General features: G+C 43.3%; 1 protein-coding gene and 2 non-coding genes across 3 annotated transcripts in view; 1 reads left to right on the top strand and 2 right to left on the bottom strand.

Moving 5' to 3' along the window:
- Nucleotides 1-21,775, bottom strand: part of LOC126253194 (vigilin) — a 104,158-nt gene extending 82,383 nt beyond the window's left edge. The window contains exons 1-4 of the mRNA XM_049954360.1: nucleotides 21,631-21,775; nucleotides 21,070-21,272; nucleotides 17,192-17,407; nucleotides 13,557-13,763 (exon numbers count right to left, since the gene is read on the bottom strand). Coding sequence (XP_049810317.1) covers nucleotides 13,557-13,763; nucleotides 17,192-17,407; nucleotides 21,070-21,231 — 585 coding nt within the window. The 5' untranslated portion in view covers nucleotides 21,232-21,272; nucleotides 21,631-21,775. The remainder of the gene's footprint in view (nucleotides 1-13,556; nucleotides 13,764-17,191; nucleotides 17,408-21,069; nucleotides 21,273-21,630) is intronic.
- Nucleotides 18,208-18,282, bottom strand: Trnat-ugu (transfer RNA threonine (anticodon UGU)). Its single transcript has one exon. It is a non-coding gene; the product is annotated as a tRNA-Thr (tRNA).
- Nucleotides 18,712-18,786, top strand: Trnat-ugu (transfer RNA threonine (anticodon UGU)). Its single transcript has one exon. It is a non-coding gene; the product is annotated as a tRNA-Thr (tRNA).
- Nucleotides 21,776-22,121: the final 346 nt, after the last annotated feature.

Raw genomic sequence — 22,121 nt, 5'->3', positions numbered from 1 at the left:
CAAAGCGCAAACACTGAAAGCAGCGCATAGGAGGCGGGATGTAAGGTCGCACGTCGCACCGGTAGCACATCACCTTTACCTTCTCCGGGAGAACGTCCCCCTCGAAGGCGAGGATAAAGGCCCCGGTGTCGATGTGACGGTCTTTGGGACCGCGCCGGACGAAATGCACTCCTCGGCACTCCAGGTTGGCCCTGAGCTCCTCATCAGATTGCAGCAGGAGGTCCTGATGAAAAATAACCCCCTGCGTCCTATTCAGTGCCAGATGCGGGACAGTGGACACTGGGATGTCCCCTAGTCGGTCGCACGCCTGGAGTGCCGCCGACAGTGGCAGAGGTGGTCTTTATAAGAACGGACCCTGAACGCATTTTACTGAGAGCCTCGATTTCCCCGAAGATGTCCTCGATGTGCTGGACAAAGAACATGGGCTTGGAGGTGGCGAACGTCCCCCCATCGGTCCGAGAACAGACTAAATAGCGGGGGCAGTACTTCGCCCCAAGCTGGCGGGCCTGTCCTTCCTCCCAGGGAGTGGCCAAGGGGGAAGGGGCAGGAGAACCAGAACCAGAGACAGTACCTTTCTTTTTAAAAGACTCGGCCGCAGAACGACCCGATACATGTTGACGTTTCATCTGCGAAACGTCCGCCCCGATACCACCCACTCCGACCACGGGCTCTCCCCACGGGCGCCACCCAGCCTCAGCAAGGGCCACCTGGCAGGATGACCATTGCCGGGAGTCCTGATGCCCCAAGGAGACAGGCATCTACTCCTTGGCCGACGTGGGGAGGGTGCAGCTCAGGTATCGGCAGTACGATCCCTGTGTTGTCAGGGGGCTACAACCTAGAGGGTACATGACGACCCCACCACAACGGGCTGGCTACCGTGCTGGATTTCGGGTGCCATGGAAAGTCCATCATGATCGTAGGCGCAGATGGGGACGCACTATGGGCGTAACTTGTGCAACCCATCAGGCGTTTAGGCCCAATTTGAGGAATAGCGGGTGTGGTTACAATGCTGAGTGCCAAGGTCTTAGTGCACCGAGGACCAGTGAGACACCACGTAAGGCGTCCTTCCCCAAAAGGCTCGTACTTCTGTAGAATTTTGAAAAATGGAGGTCAAATCCCAAGGGGGACCATCACATGGAAGGCTGAAATGGTTGAAACTCCTTTTAGTCGCCTCTTACGACAGGCAGGAATACCTCGGGCCTATTCTTACCCCGGACCCGCAGGGGGGATTTAACATGTCTTGTGCCAGTCTCACAACAATTAAAAATAGATTAGATTTCATTCTTGCTTTTTGGCCTCAGGACAATTAAAACAGATTTTTCCCATCTGATGTGGTACAACCTTGATGTGGTGGATGGGCTTACCTAACTAACAGTGCCACAATTGTTTAATGCCAAACTTGTGTTGTCACATACACTGAATAGTATGGTTGGTTTAATGTGCAACTCTCGCACAGCCATCATACTGTGATTCATCTGTCATTTGTAGCCGAATCCATTTACAAAATGACACTGAATGGACAATGAACAATTTAGTGGGATTTTTTTTTCTTTTTCAATGTTTTGAAATTGGAACTTCAACTATAATAACCCTGTGGTTTCATCTAAACTACTTCTATAGAGGAACACCTGGTATATTTGACAAAAAAAAGATACTTCGCCTGTCATGGATATTTCAATGAGCACATTGTTACACAGTTTTATAACTGCATATTTCACTCCTTTCTGTGCTAAAGCTAGACTTACTACAAGGAAGTGCAGAAGATTTTTCCTGTTAGTATTGCAGATGATTGTTGACAGCAAAATTTAATTAGTGAATAAATTTACTGTGAGGCTGTGGTAAATATTTCCAGTTACTTAAGAGAGAAACCAGCAAGGTGTATGTGTGTGATACCCATACACAATTCTAATTACTTTCTTTTGCACAAAAATATTTTTGGGCTATGGGGAGTTATCTTAAGAGTAATATCCCATTCGACAAAAATGAATGAAAATATGTAAAATACTTTAACTTCCCCAAATCTGGAATTTATTCTAGTGGCAAAAAGTAGGTGACTCTTAACATGTTAGAAGGTCCACTCTGTGCTACAGTCTGTCATCAACTTGTACATCCATGAACCTTTCTGCCCTACGTAATATTATTTGTTGGTGCACTATGTTACCGTATTTACTCGAATCTAAGCCGCACTCGAATCTAAGCCGCACCTGAAAAATGAGACTCGAAATCAAGGAAAAAAAATTTTCCCGAATCCAAGCCGCACCTGAAATTTGAGACTCGAAATTCAAGGGGAGAGAAAAGTTTTAGGTCCCACCTCCAAATAGAAACAAAGTTCGTCTAATTGTAATATGAGACACAATTTAGGTCGAATGAATGACGATACAGCTGCAGTAGTTTGGTTCGAGTCGTAAGCTTAGCAGTTAAGGTTTACCAGGTAGCCATTGCTATGCGTCAGGCGCTCCGTCCGTATTTATACGGGTACCCTTCCTTTTTCACGTGCTTCGTCTGCTTTGAATTGATTGCTTATTTTTCTTTGATCTGATAAGCGCCGTTTTCTTTGTTATAGGTGTTTACGTCACTCTAAGCTGAAAATGCATTACTGTACTGTGTCATGCATTGTTTGTCGCATTCTGATTGTGCGTTTTTACGGCCTGTCGCCGCTTGCGGCATGGCCTGCTTTTGTGCGCGCTACCGCCGCTTACAAATAAAAAATAGAGAGGAATCGTCTCATTAGTGAAACATTTGTTGTTACTTACACTACTGCTTTCTTTGATAATGATCAACAAGAACCAAATAATAGACTGCGTATGATAGATGATGTTCTGAACTAAATTTTAGCGAAATTTTTCTCCGTTTGAAAATGTTTCCAGGCGGCTTTTTAGTTCATTACATTCTGCACAGAAATTAGAGTCATCTTAGATTTAAAAATCTAGTCAATTGCCGTGCTTCATTTCTGACTGTATCACTATTAGGCATAAGAATAATACGAATATAAACATTACATGATATGTATATTCTTCCGCGTTTGCTGTTGTCTCACTCTAGTTTCGTAGTTTATTAGGCAGACAGGATTTAAATGAGATAGTAGCAAACACGAAACAATACATGGCAAAATGTTTATATTCGTATTATTCTTATGGTGAAGAGAATACTGCATGTGATTCACAATTCATAAAAGTTCCTATTAGCAACCATCTCTTCTCACAGGTAGGAAAAAATTCAGAACGCAGAGTTGGCCATATTGACAAACATCCCAAACAGTCTTGCCAGTCGCATTTTTGTAGTACATTGAAATGCAGCTACATTCAAAGATGAACAATACGGAATTTGTATTTACTTCGTTGGATAATGTACCAAAATGCAGTGGTCGAAACTCGGGGCGGAGGAAAAAGGCTCGTCTTCAACCTTTTTTTTAATGACGCAGAGGTTTTGGTGCCAGTATTTATCTTTGTGCCTACAAATCATGGCCTTGTAGCGCTACATATATTCGATGGCAGAAGTTAGTTGTGGCGGCACCCACCAACATTTTTCAGAACTCCCGCGTGCTTTGCACTCGATTCTAAGCCGCAGGCGGTTTTTTGGATTACAGAAACCGGAAAAAAAGTGCGGCTTAGATTCGAGTAAATACGGTAATATAAAGCAGAATATTTTTGGCAGTGAATTTTTTCTTAAGTCTAATGCTAGCCAAATGCTAGCCAGAGCAGATAAAACCAGGTAACTTCAATAAAAATATCATTCATTATTTTCCTTATCCATGTCTCTGTTTCCAGCTTGACAACAATGCTGATATTATTTACAAAACAGATTAATTCTGTCTCTTGATGCAAGTAAAAAGGTAGTTAGTTAAAAAACAGCAAGAACAGTAAAGGGGGCGACGATCAAGCACTGCACGATCTCCAATTGCTATTTCTCCCCATCATAGTGTTTCTCTGACTTTAGTGTCACTTTCTGGATCTTGTTTCTTCAACAGGACTAAACTAGACATACGAACCACGTAACCTACAAAGATTTAATTTCTCTATTAGAATATTATAATTGGCACCATCAAATGCCTTTGTTAAGTTGCAGATGATCCCAACTGGCAATATTTTTCCATTTAAGAAATTTATGTGCTCAGCCAGAGTATAAACAGCTGCCTCAGTAGAAAAGTTCTCCTGTAATCCAAACCATAATGGGATCAATTACAACACAGACGGGTGACAACTCTTTCATGCATGATCTGCTCAAAAATCTTTGAAAATGATGTAAGGGATGAGACAAGCTAGTAGTTACAGATATTGTAGTCTGTTCTCTTATTCAGAGGCCTAACAATGCTGTATTTAATGTGTAAAGTTGTACCCTAAGTTAACAAATATAATAACAAAAATTCTTGGATTGAGCAATACATGAAACACGGGAAAGGCAAACGGTCAACTATTGTAGATGAATGTGTGGTGTACAGAAACATGTAACAGGAAACAACATTCACACTAACTTTGAACTTTTGCTCTTTTTCTAGCACAAATATGAACATTCACACACACAACCAGACAGACATCAAAACACACTTCTGTGGCCACTCCAAGACTGGTTATTGAAAGCAGCTGCCTAAGCTGAAGGAAGCAGGCAGGTGGTAGGCAAGGACTCACTTTTAACCTGACTTCATCCTTCCCCAGTGAGTCCAATATCACTGCTATTCATAACCTGAAAAATAGTCCAGACCTTATCAGCCTTCCCACAAACAAAGCCTCCACCACAGCTGTCTTGAACTGCAGTGACTATGTGACTGAGGGTCTCTGACAACTTTCCAACAACTCTACGTGCATAACTTACCATCGTGATCCCATATAAGGTGTCCAACATCACATCAAACAGTTTCTGAAGGATTTAGGTTCACAGAACCTGATACCTGAAGCCATCTCCCTCGTTACACCACCAACCCCCCATGCTCCTACCTTTTATCTACTCCCCAAACTCTAGAACCCAACCCCCACATCTCATTTTGGTTGGGTACAATGCTGCCACAGAGCAAACCTCTGCCTTTGTTGAGGAACATCTCCTAAATATTGTTTGTGATCCTCATCCTACATTCACGACACTGCTCGCTTCTTTTACCTTCTCTCCACAGTTACTACTCCATTACCACCAGACTCCTTGTTGGTCACTTTGGCTGCGACATCCTTTGACATCAACATCCCTTAGGCCCATGGTGTGGCCATGGGACACTACTTTTCCAACATTGTCTTGATACCAAACTTACCACCCACCTGCCTCAGCGCAGTTAAAAGCGGACAGTCCAACAAAATGTGGACCACTGTCAATACTGAACCACAGCGACAGAGAGGTGGGTCCTCACGGCGCAATAAATAACTGTGCACCATACAGAAGAGGCCAATGTGCAGCCGGCAGAGTACAACAGAGTCCTTGCGAGAGGCTCACAAGAAGGAGCACCATACACCAGTAGTCTCCTTAACGACCTGAAGTTTGTGCAGGGTGCTTCATTTATCACCCCAGGTACCCACCAGACGAGAGTGAGGAAAACACTGGTTGAGAGCTCGTAAACCGCTCAGGGAGTCACTACAGATAACGAAGGACTCACTTGAGCAGGAGCGGAAATACTCTAGGCCATGAGAGATGGCGACAAGCTCTGCGGTGAAAACATTGCAGCCAGCCTACAATGAGTGTTGTTCAGAATGATCCCAAAGAGTAATAGCATAACCAACTTTACCGGCAACCACTGAATCGTCAGTATAGGCCACAGCAGAGCCATGAAATGCGGCAAGGATAGAAAGAAACCGGCGGCAGAGGGCCTCAGGAGGGACTGAGTCTTTCGAACCCTGGGGCAAATCCAGCTGAAGACATGGGCGGGGCACACACCACGGGGGTATACGGATATGGGCCTGGAAAAGAGGTGCGAGAGGGAAAAACTCAAGCCCAAAGACAAGAGCCCGGACGCGAATGGTGATCGTACACCCTGACCGGGGCCGTCATTCTGGAAGATGGGTGACCGAGTTGGCGAACAGGAGATGGTAATTGGGATGCCTGGGCAAGCTACAAACATGTGCTGGATAAGCGGCCAATAGATGTAGGCACCGGATCCGCAATGGAGGGACACCAGCCTCCACAAGTATGCCGTTTACAGGGCTTATGTGGAAAGCTCCAGTTGCGATTCGGATCCCACAGTAAAATATGGGGTCAAGTATCCGCAACGCGGAAGGCAATACCGAACCGTAAGCCAGGCTCCCATAATCAAGGTGGGACTGAATTAATGCCCAATACAGCCGTAGAAGGGTACACCGATTGGCACCCCAGCTGGTGTGACTCTGGCAACGAAGAGCGTTATGATGGTGCCAGCACATTTGTTTAAGCTGCCGAATATGAGGGAGCCAAGTCAACCGGGCATCATAAAGCAAGCCCAAAAACTGATGCGTCTCCACCACAGCAAGAGATTCGCCATCAAGATAAAGCTGTGGCTCAGGGTGAACAGTGCGACGCCAGCAAAAACGCATGACGCAGGTCTTGGTGGCGAGAATTGGAAGCTGTGCATGATGGCCCAGGACTGCGCCCTGCAGATAGCGCCCTATAGCTGCCGTTCAGCAACAGCAAAGCCAGTGGAGCTAAAGTGCAGGCAAAAGTCATCAGCATACAAAGAAGCCGATATGGACGTTCCCACAGCTACAGCTAGCCCACTGATAGCAACTAAAAAGAGGCAGACACTCGAGACAGAGCATTGCAGGACCCCATTCGCCTGGACTCAGGAGGAACTATGGGAGGGACCAACTTGCATGCACAAGGAACGAAGCAACAAAGTTTTGAAGAAATATTGGGAGTGGGCCCCTAAGACCCCACCCATAAGGTGCGGTGAGGATGTGATGTCACCATGTGGTACAGTATGCCTTCCGCATGTCAAAAGAGACTGCAACCAGATGCTGACGGTGGGCAAATGCCTTACAGATGGCACACTCCAGGCAGACCAGATTATTGGTGGTAGAGCCGCCTTTACGGAACCCACCCGGAGACGGAGCCACAAGGCCCCGAGACTCAAGTAACCAACTCAACCTCCGGCTCACCATGCGTTCAAGCAACTTGCACAGAATGCTGGTGAGGCCAGCAACTGTCCACCTCCAGTGGGTCCTTACCAGGTTTCAACACATGGATGATGATACTTTCCGACCAGTACAATGGGAATTTACCCTTAACCCAGATACAGTTGAAATGGTCTAGGAAATGTCACTGGCAGTTCACCGAGAGGTGTTTGAGCATCTGATAGTGGATGTGATCCGGCCCTGCAGCCATATCAGGGCAAGCGGCTAGGGCACTTTGGAATTCCTACTCACTGAATGGAGCATTGTACGATTCGGGATGGTGGGTATGGAAGGAAAGGCTCCAACGTTCCAACCGCTCTTTCTGGGAGAAGAAGGCCTGCAGGTAACTCGTAGATGCGGAACTCTGAGCATAATGCTCCGCTAAGAGTTCTGCAATCATGTCGGAGTCAGTACAGACTCCTCCATTCGGTGAAAGCCCAGGTACGCTGACAGGGGTGCGATAGCCATAGAGTCGCCTAATCTTGGACCAATCCTGCAATGGAGAGGTACAGATGCCAATGGTGGAGACATACCTTTGCCAGCGCTCCTGCTTCCACTGGCAAATAAGGTGTCGGGCTCAGGCATGGAGCCATTTAAAGGCAATGAGGTGTTCCAGTAATGGGTGCCACTTACGACGCTGGAGGGCCCGCCTGCGATCTCTAATCGCCTCAGCGATCACCAGTGACCACCAAGGCACAGTTCTCCGCCAAGGGGATCCAGAAGAACAGGGAATTTTAGATTCTGCTGCAGAAACAATGCCAGTGGTGATCGTGTGAACCACCACATCAATGGCATCATGAGAAAGAGGCTCAATAGTGGCAATGGAGGCAAACGAGTCCCAGTCACCCTTATTCAAAGCCCACTTGTGGAGGTGCGCTGCGGCAGTGACAGAAAGATCGGAAAGTGGTCACTACCGCACTAGTCGTCATGTACACTCCATTTGGACAAATGGTAGAAGGCCAGGGCTGCAGACTGAAAGGTCGATGGCGGAGTACATAACATGCGCCACACTGAAATGTGTGGAGGCACCATTATTTAAAAGGGAAAGTTTGAGCTGTGTCAACACTTGCTAAATGACAGTGCCTCGGCCTGTTGCCACCAATCCACCCCACAATGGGTTATGAGTGTTGAAGTCGCCCAGTAACAGAAAAGGTGGCAGCAGTTGGGCTTATCAGAGCAGCCAATACATGCTGTGGGACATCACCATCCAGTGGAAGATAGAGACTGCAGACAGTAACAGCCTGAGACATCCACACCCTAACAGCAACAGCCTCTGAAGGTGTTTGAAGAGACACACACTCACTGTAAAGAGAGTTAAGGACGTAGACACAGACTCCACCAGATACCCAAAGCTGCCCGATTCTTATAATAACCCCGATAGCCATGGAGGGCAGTGGTTCGCATCGCTGGAAACCAAGTTTCCTGCAGAGCAATGCAGAAGGAAGGCTGATAAGTTGGCAGCACTCAGCAAGGTGGTGGAAAAAACCGCCGCAATTCTACTGGAGGATGACAACATCACTAAGCTGGAAAGGCATGAGCACTCTAGGAGGCAGGTTACGCCTCAGGGTCACCTGTTGCCGCCGATTGAGTACATGTGCGAGCGACGTCCATTGCGTCCAAGGGTCCGAAGAGATATAGGTCCTCAGCAGAAGCCAGAATCTCCACCTCACCCTCACACACAGAGCTTGTAGGGACTGGTGATATGGTCTGGATTCTTGGGTGCCTTCTTTTTCTGTTTCTCTCACTGTTCCTTCCGCAATTCTGGCTGGGAGGGCTTCATTGGGTCAGTCCCAGAGACAGAGGAGGACCATGAAGCTACCTGTGGTTGCTACAGCCACTGGCTGATGTCTGCTTTCCCACTGGTCAGAACCCAGGAAGGGAGGGACCCCTTCCTGGAGAGAGGAGCTGAAGAAGACATGCTTCTCCATCTGGGAAGTGGGGCCTGGGGGGAGGGTGGGGGGTTGCTTCCGAAGTAGGTGGTGCAGGAGCAACAGAGAGGGAAATGCCCCACACCATCAAGAGGGCAGGTGTAATCTTACAGCTCTGAGTGCTGACTGTAATACGTGCAACAGATGGGGCTACAACTGTTCTCGTAGCAGCGCCGTATGAAGCTGTCATAGCCACAGGATGTATGTAGGCACTCATATTCTCTCAGTGTAGGTCAGTCAGTCCAGGGTCTTATATGCCACGATTTTCCTCTCTTTCTGTAAAATCCTGCAGTCCTGTGAGCAAGTGAATTATGCTCTCCGCAGTTGACACAGATGGGAGGCGGGGCACAGGGAGTATTGGGTTGTGAAGGCTGTCCACAACCCCGACAGATGACTCTACAAATACAGTGGGAAGACATATGGCCGAACTTCCAGCACTTCAGGCATCGCATCAGGGGAGGGATATACGGCTTTACATCACAGCGGTAGACATCACCTTGACCTTCTCAGGTAATGTGTCACCCTCGAAGGCCAAAATGAAGGCACCAGTAGCAACCTGATATTCACTCAGACCCCAGTGGACGCGCCGGCTGAAATTGACACATCACCACTCTAAATTGGCATGCAGCTTGTTGTCACATTGCAAAAGAAGATCCCTGTGAAATATAATACCCTGAACCATATTTAATCTCTTATGGGGCGTAATGGAAACGGAAACATTCCCCAGCTTGTCGGACGTGAGTAGTGCCCGTGACTGCACAGAGGATGCTGTTTTAATGAAGACTGACCCTGATTGCATTTTGGACAAGCCCTCCACCTCCCCAAACTTGTCCTCTAAATGCTCCACAAAAAACTGAGGCTTCGTTGACATGAATGATTTCCAATCAACTCGCGTACAGACAACGTACCAGGGCGAATAAGTATCACTGCCATCCTTAGCCTTTTGCCTCTCCCAAGATGTAGCCTGGGAGGGGAACTATTTGGGGTCATACTTCTCCGCATTGAAGTGAGCCCTCTAACACTTTGAGACCGCTGGCAGCTAGCCACCAGCAAGAGATGATGTACCACAATTTATTGCTGGTCATCTGCCCTGATGCCACCCACTCCAACCAACGGCCCTCCCCACAGGTCCCACCCAGCCTCAGCAAGGGCCACCTGGCCATTGCCAGGAGTCCTGATGCCCCAGGGAGATAGGCATCTATTCCTTGATATATATGGGGAGATGACAGCGCAGGCATTAGCAGAGCAATCCCTGTGTTGTCAGGGGGCTACAACCAGGAGGGTACATGGCAGCCCCACCACAACAGACTGGCTACTGTGCCAGATATCAGGTGCAAAGAAGTCTATGGTCGTTGTCTCTGCAGAAGGCAACACTGCATAGTACATGGCGGAAACCGCACCCAGGAATGTATCCTTGCCCAAGAGATGGAGAACGAGCGGGACTGCAACGATGAGAAAGGGGGCTAAAGATCTCCAAGCACTATGGGCACGATGCACCATGTAAGGCTCCCATCCCCAAATGGCTCGCTCTTTGGAAAAATTTTAAAAAATGGTGGTCAAACACTATAGGGAACCATCATATAAAGGCCAAAACATGTGAGACTCATTTTAGTCGCCTCTTACGACAGGCAGGAATACAGAGGGCCTATTCTTACCCCCGGAAACGCAGTGGGGCATCATATGCCCATCTAGGTTCGTAATACTTATTTCTATTTTTGACAATTCACAGTTGTACAAAATAATCTGAGTCACTACGGAGAGCGTGGACAGATGGATGAAGCGGTTAAGGCGACCAGCTGCAGTAAGTGGGAAATCCAGATCTGAGTCCCAATACGGCACAAATTTTCATGTCACTAACAGGTATGACATCCATACCTAGTACAGTTAGAACTAGTCTTTGCAGCCAGCAAATAAAATTTGAATTATTTTATATATAGCTGTGGATTGTCAGCAAGGTCTGTTCTTTCAGACATGCAAGCAACTATTTATGTGCGATCCATAGGAATCCAGTCAAGACTGAAACCCTTTGTCTGGCTAGGCTTCACTAAGAAGAATTTCATGAATTGGGCTGATGATAATGACAACTTCTGCTCTTTCCTTCATAAACTCAAAACCGACTTCCAAATCAGCTTCACCTGAATCTTCTCAACTCATCAAGTCACCTTCCCAGATGTAAATCTCTCAGATGGCCCCATAAATACATCTGTCCACAACAAGTGTACCAACCTCTAAAGTACCTCTATTTTGACAGCTGTCACCAATTCCATACCAAAAATGTATCTTTCTTACAATCTTGCCATCCATACTCACCGCACCTGCAGTGGAAAGCAGGAGTTAAAACACACTGATAACCCGACCAGAGACTTTAGAAACTGACTATATCATATCCAGCTGATCCAAAAGAGATTTCCTGTGGCATCACCTACTCTGAGACCAGTAAACCTGTTAACCAGCTACTGACCAGCACTCTTCTGATCAAGTATCAGCTTGTCCTTGTGAAGCTCAACCACAAGGCGTCAATTAACTCATCGCACCCTGAGATGATGCATATCCTACCCAAATTCCTATTAACACACCCAAAATAGTATTCCACCACCCACACAATCAATCCTTGTCCATTCATACTTCATTTCTACCCCCAATCCCGCACTGCATGGGTTATTCCCCTACAGTCTGACCAGCTGCAGTATCTGCCCCTATACACCCACCCACCACCTACTACCACAGTCCAGTCACAGGCATTTCCTGCCCAATAAAAGGCACGACCATGTATGAAAGTAGCTATTTTATATGTCAGATAAATACTGCAATTACAGTACAGCATTCTACATGAGCACGACAAGTAACTGTCTATTCACATGAATGGCCACCACCCAACTGTGACAAAACAAACTTAACTATCCAGTCACTGAACATACTGCCCAGTGCAATACAAGTCAACAGCTGCTTCACTACACGTGCCATTTGGCTACTCCCTTCCAACACCTACTGTTGTGTCCTGCCCCCATTCTCTTATAGGGTGCCTAAAGGGTGCTGCTTTCTCGGATAGCTATACAACAATTCAAGCAAATCACATTAATAGTTTTTATTTCAATAAAGTAGATTGACAATACTTAACTTTGCATTTACAACGAGTTGTTGCACACGATGGGCGACATGCAAATAATCAATGTCCTTCGATGTATACAATGTTCACGCCAATTATCACCCAAGGTCATATGGATCACTAATCACGGCTGTTCTAGTATGTGGTTCCTAATCCGGGTCTGATAGTATGTGTCTTCTACTGTCCAGCCATGGCTGGCAGAAGCTGTACTTATATTCTCTTCATATAGAAGCCACTCCTGTCGTGATGCGGTTCTAGTCAGCATGCTATTGGCTGACATCTCTCAGCCTTTTCTGCTGTTACGTTCCTTATCTTCATGCCGGCACTTGTTATGCTGGAACACTTATTTCTCTGAATTGTGAATGGGAATTGTCTCTCCAGCATATCCTGCTTTCTCACAATCACCACTGCCTCGTCTTTTTTTTTTTTTTCCTTTCTCTCCTGTCCACACAACTCCTAACCTGTCCAGATTGTGGACTATCTCCCCCTCCCCTCTCAGCTCTCCCCCCCCCCTCCATTTCTGTTTCACTTCTCTCTCCTTTTCTCCTCTTTCCCCTACCCCTCACTATATCCTTTTGCTCAACCCTCTATACTCCTTTCATCTTGTTGTGGAGCCATCTGTCCAAAGACCTGACTCTTTCCTACTACCTCCACTTTGCTTCCTTCCCTACCCCTCCATCAGCTCGGGCAACTGTTTTCAATGAACAATTATCAATAATCCGTCTCTATGTGACCACAGAAGTGTTCATCTGTGTGTGTACTTTTTCTAGAAAAAGAGCAAGAGCTGGAAAGCTAGAGTGAATGCTGTTTCCTGTTCTCTACTCCCCATTTTGGTTCACTATAATTGAGTTGTTGCCTTTCCTTTACTTTATGTATTTAACAATGTACTGTGTACATGACTGAGAACAATAACTATTACAGAGCCACAATTTTTAGTGTCTTAACACTAAAAGTTGTGGCTCTGGAGATATCAAGAGCTCCATAAGAACTTTAGTTTTACATTGGTAATGATTTCCCTTTCTTCAGATGGGAATAAGAGATAATTTTTCATTTGATTAAGTTTTATGTATTGCTTCTTCGTATCTAATTTCAAACAGTAATTATAATGAATATTTGTTAAACAGCAACTTTATTTTATAATGTTTCCATTCTCTTTGACAGACACGGTGTCACCTGTGTGTTGTTTCCCTGTCTCCTTTTTAACAATATCCCATATTTATCTGAATATATGTAGCTTAATCTGGAGAATTTCATAAACATTCTCTGTTCTAACAGACCAATGCTAAGTCAGCACAATAATAGGAATATAATTTAAAAACCTGACAAACATACATAGAAAGAAAAGCTTCGCCTCAAAAAAGCAAAGAAAACTGAATACAACAGGATGATAAATGAAAGAATATATTTACTTAAAGTACTTTCAGATTACTGTATTTCACAAAACACTTTACTGGCAATTACCTGCTCATCAGATGTGACCTTTATTTCATGCACAGCTTTCTCGATTCCTTCCTTTGTTCCTGTTATAGTAATTCTGTCAGAAGGATCATTCATATTTGGAACAGAAATCTTAGTTGCTGTATTCTTCTCCAAATCTCTCAACTTTAAATAGTTCTTTCCCAGAATGAAACGATGGTGTTCTTTCGGTATAGCAATGTTCACAGTTGCCTGAAAGTATTCCAATCAATGTAAGGATGCAGTGAATTATCACAAGACAACATATTTCATACGAAAATGAGATGCAAAACTGTATAACATTTTCACCTGATGTGGTTTTCAGTTAGAAATATATTTACGTGTGTTTGATCAAGATACAAGTGGTCTTGCTGAAGCAATCACCAGAGCATTTCCCTGGAGCAATTTAAAAAGAAACGCAAAGCCCTATATCCATCATTTTGAATTACTTTTAGGAGCAAATTTGCTACAATATTTTGTTTACGTACATTCATCAGATGTTACTGAATTTGCACTCATAATGAACTCAACATATTGGGGTCACACACTTTTATAGTGGAAGAAGCTTAATTTATGTCAGAATATTCTTTTAGTTTCACACATTTTTTCTTTGTTATAAGTACCTAATTTGATCGTAAGTAGAAACGGTGGCAGTTGCTTGAATATGAACCGTGGAACAAACAAATTAGGCCTATTTAAAAAATTCCGGAACTTTGTCCACAAAATTTATCTACACTTACCTTTCACTTATTTTGCATTGTCTCTTTCGAAATACTCTCCTCCACTATTGATACACTGACCCAACACTGTTTCCACTTCTGGAGGCAGTCTTGGTGTGCCTCTTACAGGATCGCATGAAGCGCCGTCTGAATTTTCTTTTATCTACTCTATCATTGCAAATCAACAGGGTTATCAAATTTGGAAATAAAAAGAAGACCACAGGTGCCAGGTCTGGAGAGTACGGAGGACAAGGCAGCACAGTGATTTCGTTTTTTGTGCAATAGTCACGCACCAACAGGGATGAATGTGCAAGTGTGTTAGCGTGTTACAATTTCAGTTACAATCTCCTGCAATCTCTCAGACAGCCAGTCTTCAACTGGCACACACTATTTCGTTGGCATTCCTGGCATGAGCATTGTTTGTAGACATCGAATGGTGTCCTGAATAAGGGTCACCTTTAATTTCTATCTTGTCATTTTTAAACAGTGTGAGCTATTCGTAACACTTGAGTATGGCTTACGCACTCATCTCTTCATGTGTGTCTGTATAGGTTTTCTAGAGTTTCATGCAAAATTTAATGAATGATGCATTGCTCCTCTAGCTCTGTGATGTACAAATTTGCAAATTGTGCAACAACTTTCTACTCAATACACAATAACTAACAGACACACTACTTAGAAACTTCCAGCAGTTACACATTAAACACAGGTATGTGCGGAGATTCCAACTGCATTTTGCTCCAACACACCATCTGCGTGAAATTATGAATGTTGTGGCACTTTTTGAACAGACCTCTTAGCTTCAGTTGAAGCAAATGGTTTCACTGGGAGGGGATGGAGAAGGGAGAGCAATGGGGAGGTCATTATTCTCTTTGAACTGCAAAATATGTTGCATGAACAAATTAATACAGAAGCAAGAAAGCAAGCTCTGTGCTCTTCGAGCACATTTGGAAAAAGCCACGAGAACGAGGGAGGGAGGGAGGGACGGACGGAGGGAGGGAGTCTTGAGTGGGGTGGGCAGTCGAGAACTGGCTGTTGGTAGATAACATTTTGATAGTATTGCTATGTGTACCAGAATCAAGTTCCAGCTGCCAAAGTTGTGCGAAGAGGATCCTCAAGATGATGTAGTAGCTGGAAATGTTTGGCAGACTATGCTAGGAATATCACTTAAGAACAAGGATTACTGTTGCTATGTAGCAGTCATGGTAGATGTATGGGCTCTCAATTACAGAAGACTTTAGGGAAAGAATATCAGCTCAATGCCATTTTCAATATAAATGTCTGGCTGGTTCAGGTGGCTGAGGTATTAGAGCTTTACGGTAACAATTTCACATAAGATGATCAGATAGTGGTATTGGGTGGGCCAGGGAACAGTTTGAATAGGGACAGGGCATACGACATGGATAGTAACCTAAGCAAAGTAACTTCCAAAAATGTTAGCATGACTGAGTTGTTCCAGAGGCAGGATCAGCCTCATCTTGGCTGAGCTGTACAGGAAGTCAATGTGGAGCTGGAACTGCTGACTGGGCACACATTGTGCTGGTGCCTGAGAGAACTATTGAGAGAGTGTTACACCAGGCAAGGCCTACACCTTAACAGAACTGGGGAAAGGAAGTTGGTGGAATTAATTAGTAAAAGTTAAAGGATGCCACACATGGTGCAATACTTATTGTCATAGGTAGGAGGACAATGCCTTTTTTTCAAGTCAGTCATGACATCAGGCTCCCCTCCCTTAAATATGTCACAACCAGTTTAGAGATTTTTTCCACACATGCACGTAAGGTAAAATGTACCCAGAGAGAGAGAGAGAGAGAGAGAGAGAGAGAAATTTGCTCCAAATTATCTATTCTTCAGCAAAATATGTACATATTAAACATGAAGTACACATCTTAAAGCTGAAGTACAGTCTTTGAATAGTACAGTGGAATGCATTACAGAGCTCTTGTGCAGAGACACAGAAATAGAGCATATAGTACTACCGCCACACAGAAGTTTAAGATGTTATTGTAGAACAATATTAAATCGTGGGGGATAGTGTATTTATATCAGAGATAGGACATATTTTAAAGATCTGGTTACAATTTGCATTGATAAACATTTTGAATCGGCACCCGCTGAACTAAGAAGTTAGACAGCCACGAGAAGTTAATTATGTTGTGCGTGAAGCTCTCGCCTAGTGGTAATGCAGACACTTTCTTAACCAATTAACTGAAATCCTGAAAAAGTGTCTCAGCCTCCAAAACCAACATTATAATATGTGGGGCATAAATATTAACACAGCTACTGAGGGCGAAATTAATAACAACTTCCTAAACATTTAACACACTTTTGCATGGCACAAATTGTAAACAATGCTACGAGGATATAAAGGATTTCAGCATGAGTCTTTGAAAATGCCCCTCTAATGATTACCGCCAATGATAAAACTGATGACAGGCTTGTTGAAACACACAGAACTGCAGGCATACAGAAGAGCATTCTCAGATTGTAAAACAGGGAAACAAATCAAACCTGGGTTGAACCATGTGTGGAAAGCAATACAGACACTAAGCTGTGAAGAAAGACAAACAAATATAAATAAAGTTTAAGTCTCTATTCTAAAGGTGAGCTTAGACAGCCTACAGACCAGTATAGAAAACTACTGGCCAGTTTCATTGTCAGCACCTTCAATTTCAAGCATATCATAAGCACAATTCAACAACATATTAAGAGTGTGTTTCATTTACTGCAAAGGGTTCATGAAAATCAATGGTTTAATACAGACAGCAAATTATCATCTATGCCTCAAGACCCATTAACAACATGAACACAAGTGTATACCATCATTTAATTATAAACTGCACAAGTGATACAAATGAATTTCAATAGTAGGGACTCCAATTCACCAAAATTTCAGAACATAGTATGTAATTTTTAATTTACCTGTGTTTGGAAATTTGTTAAAATCCTTCTTCGAGCATCCAACACAGAATTTTGTTTTCCTGTTACTAAGAAGGTCAAGGATTGATCTTTGGATGAAGATATTTCGATATGAGCTCCTGTGTCTCGCATGATTTGCAGACATGTCCTCAATGACTCTCCTTCTCCGAACTTGTCACTGTGATCAAATTTTCGTTCTTCATATGGTACTCTGAATACCTGTAAACAAACAATCGTTAATGTCGTTAGTGTACAAGGGGGAGAGTGCACATATAATTCAGGTGCTTGTTTTAAGTACTTCCTCACCTTAAACTAATGGATCACAAGTATCATAACACTACTTCTGCAGTACACAACGGATAATTAAAATCTTAGGTCATTGAAAGTAAATGGAATGCCCAGTCGTGACAAAAATTTATGAATTCTGATGTCACCCTCCTTCCTCCAATAACTTCACATCATATATTACCCAAGTTTTGGCTTACAGTCTGCTAACAGCAGTCATCAGAAGCATCCAATTCCAGCTATCTACTTTGACCTGTGATCTAAAGGTGGCGGCAGTGTGTGAAGTCACTATGGGACAGTGTTTTTGTGTTTGTAGATGCCATGTTGTTGTACCTGATGGTGTCCTCTGGCATTGGATATAGACATGTTGAGTGTGTGTAGTACTGGGTTAATATGAGTCTTCTTTACCACTGAGGTAATGTGGTTTGTCACAACTGTAACGTGGATTTGGTAGTGTTGGCCTTGTTTTCATTGGGTTGCTATGGTTTTTTTCCCTTTTGTGTGTGTGTGTTTATAGTATTTTAGTTGTGTTGTAATTGATCTGGTGAATATGGGAGTTTTTGGGTTTTCGAGTTATTGGAGTTTTAACTATATATGACGGTAGTATCTGTTCCCGAAAGAACAGTTACCGTGGATGACCATGCAGCTTTGCTAGAAATGAAATGATAATTAAATAGACACCCTAGCTGCAAACAGTTGTTGATGTACTTCATTGGGGACATGTTGAAAATGTGTGCCCCGACCGGGACTCGAACCCGGGATCTCCTGCTTACATGGCAGACGCTCTATCCATCTGAGCCACCGCGGGCACAGAGGATAGTGCGTCTGCAGGGACTTATCCCTTGCACGCTCCCCGTGAGATCCACATTCCCAACATGTCCACACCACTACATTCGTAGTGCGCCTAATAGATGGTTGCCCATCATACTCATTACTCGTGGCAGATTAATCTACCAAGTCCCGTACGAGTTTGGGCATAGCGTGTGCATTCGCACAAGAAGGTCAATGGCCGGGAAGCCATATTTTTAACTATATATGACTATCGTCATATATGACCACCGCACACGCTATGCCCGAACTCGTACGGGACTTGGTAGATTAATCTGCCACGAGTAATGAGTATGATGGGCAACCATCTATTAGGTGCACTACGAATGTAGTGGTGTGGACATGTTGGGAATGTGGATCTCACGGGGAGCGTGCAAGGGATAAGTCCCTGCAGACGCACTATCCTCTGTGCCCGCGGTGGCTCAGATGGATAGAGCGTCTGCCATGTAAGCAGGAGATCCCGGGTTCGAGTCCCGGTCGGGGCACACATTTTCAACATGTCCCCAATGAAGTACATCAACGCATGTTTGCAGCTACGGTGTCTATTTAATTATCATTTCATTTTATTGGAGTTTTAATTTCGGTGGTGTTTCGTGAGTTATATAGGTGTGTGAACTTTGCAGATGTGGTTTTCTTATTAGTGGTTTGCCAGTAGGTATTGGGAGCAGTATTTGAGCTGTATAGGTCAAGGGAAATGTCCGATTCCACTTTTCATAGTTGGGGTATTGGGTTTTTGGTATCAAGGGCTCCGTTGGAGTTCTACTCATCAAAGGAAATGTCCAGTTCCACTTTCCAGAACTGCAGATGTTAGTTTATTTTGTATCGTAGGTTTTGTTTGCGCTATACAGGTTGAGTAAAGAGTATGACTCCTGTTTGTTTTGCGGCAGTGGCATTGTGTCATAAGTTGAAATATTGTCCGTTTTTAAATTTGGGATGGTGTGGATTTTGTATTCTAATATATTTAGCTAGTTCTGCCATAAACCCTCTTTCCTGTAGTTGACTCACTAGTTTTATTTTATCGTTGGAGTGAGACTTTTGCATATTTTCATTTTTGTTCACATTTGTTGCATCAGTGTCTATGACGACATTGGTGCCATGTTGTATACGCTGGAAGTAGGCATTTCTGCCACACTGATGACATCATGGGTCAAAGCAGACGGGTGGAATCAGATGCTTTCTTAATGCCAATAAAAGTTACGCAATGGGACCCTCTCACATTTTTCATAATTTGTATACAATATAGGTGCATAATATGCCTCCAGACATTTGACACATATTTGTCCACATTTGAAATAGTTCTCTGAATTTACTTTGCAATTTTAGTTTTTACAATGAAAACAGCATTAAATATGGCATGGACGTAAACAGTAGCTAGGCTTAGGTCACTTTGTTACTATAATCTTTACTTGCGCATACCCAAGACAAAAACGAAGCTTACAATGTGGACTCTATTATCCATTGCATACTGCAATGACATGTTTATTTATAGCACGTTATATTTAACAGCCTACATACAACAGCAGTATTTTAAATTCTGTGAACTTTTTAATACTGTTGCATGTGATCAACATTCTGTTTACGTTGCACTAAGGCTCAACCCACAACCAAACCTTGCAAACAGAAAATTTATTCAAATAGCCAGTAAAAATGTACACCCACACTGTAGGAGATTCTGCAGCTGCATCTTCCAATATCTCGGAAATCTAGTCAGTACTGGTATGAGATGGCATATAGCGCACAGTTGGTCATAATTTGTGCAGTTTTTCACAAAAGTCACCAGAAAATGAGGAGTACAAATATGAAAACTTTTCAATACATGGCAATAGCAAGATTCTGTGCTCAGACCAGTAATGTTTATTCTTAGTGTAAATGATTTCCCATCATATATATAAAAGAGAAATTTACACTACAATTATATGTGCATAGGGACAAATGAGAAGCTTTAAAATGAATCACTCCTAAAACTGAAACTGCAAATATCTGTTTTTAAGAAGCATCTGACAGGAGGGTGGGGGGCAGATATAGATGTATTGAGTAAAAAGATACAAACACAGATTTTCCTCGTGCGCAAAATGGTAAAAGTTGTATATGCAAAATTCAGAGCAGTGTACTATGGACTAGTGTTCCCACACTAAATTCATATATGAGGTAGGGCACACGATAACTACTTAGAAAGAATCTTTAAAATTCAGGAAAGAGCAGTGACATGTACAGCCTAAATACCATAAAGGCAAACTAAGACAAACTTTTGTAGATTATAATATAATAACAGTATACTCACTATCTCAGAGCTTTATGGCAGTGAGGCTGAATGATAAACACCTCCTACATAAATGCGTACATGACCATGCAAAAAGAGGAAACGAAAATCATACACAAGATGACAAACTGACAAGTGGAGCCTCCGAGGTTTCTCAACAAAATTCTAAAGTTAATTAAGGAAGTGAGGAAATTAAATGTATTTAAAATCGCTTAAAAGTTTATCTTACAGAGAAATGTTTATCCAGTGTGGTATTACTTATCAGATTAAATATTAGCTGTTATATTATCACAGAAAATATGTAATAACCTCAAATGAGTCTAAAAAACGTAATCTTGTTTTCTTTACTGTACATTGATTGTATACATAGAAAACTGTATGACACACCCTTCCCTCTCAGCTGAAAATTATCCGCTCTAGTATATGGGGAATGAATGAACTAACAAACAAACACACAAGGCAATGAATGAATAAATAAACACACACTTCGCGTGTGTTTTGAGCTCACCTGAGTTACAACAGATGATCCAATCCTCATTTTATTGTTCCATTGCCCGAGCTGATTGGTGGCCGGGGACGAAGTTGCTGACTCGGGCAAGGCAGGGAAAACTTCATCGTAAGTGAAGGCTGGCTCGTACGCGGCTTCCTCCTCCATCACTGCTTGCTGCATTTGTGGGTTGTCCTGATTCGCGCCAAGTCGTTACAGTAACACTACAAATGGATGGAATCACTTAAGATGCGCGAATGTTCTGATATGCCATAATAACATTATTTACACAAATGCCTGATAACATGAGAAAATATAGTCTTTCTGTTAAAAACAACGGTGTCCGAGGTACCTCGGTCTACGATATTTAAAGTACCTTATGGAAACATTCAGTACATGCTACAACGAAAAAGAATTAAACAAACAACATAATGTAAAACATGCATCGTCATAATTTGGAGTATTACTAAATAATAGGCGCAACATGTGTTGTTGCTTCTGCCAAGCGGTGCAACGGCGCATGTTTGTCAGCAGTCGACGTGTCACTATGTACTACGATTCACTGACATGGTAAGTACTTACTGTACTGTAATCCAGAAAATCCGTCCTAAATGAGCCTAAAATACATTCCCTTCTCCAGTTTGCCTTGGGGTCTACCTGAAACAATAGAAAATATAAACAAAATTAACAATCATGTGTTCAAGACGCTGTGTGTATTTCGGTAAGCAAACACCACACGCGCACCCACCGACGTCCAAGAACAAAATGAGCCACGACGAAGCGCATGCGTTATAGAGCGCAGTTGCGTAAGACAGTGATAATAGAACGAGAAGTAATGACACATTAAATATGACATAGGAAACAGCATGTGATTACAAACTGCACGTTAGTATTTAATAATTAATATATGACTTCGAAGAATAATAAATTTCGAAGATCGAAAATACCGTGTTATTGTAAGTAAATGGTATTCAGTTTCAGAACATCGTAAAGGATGTTGCTCGGTACAACAAAAGCCAGAAAGAGTAATTTACGTTTTATCGGACAGCGCGCCCCTACTCGTTTTCGTATTT

This window comes from Schistocerca nitens, chromosome 4, assembly GCF_023898315.1.
Source record: "Schistocerca nitens isolate TAMUIC-IGC-003100 chromosome 4, iqSchNite1.1, whole genome shotgun sequence".
Lineage (NCBI taxonomy): Eukaryota > Metazoa > Arthropoda > Insecta > Orthoptera > Acrididae > Schistocerca > Schistocerca nitens.
Note: the sequence above shows the minus strand (reverse complement) of the source record. Positions and strands in the feature narration are given on the sequence as shown.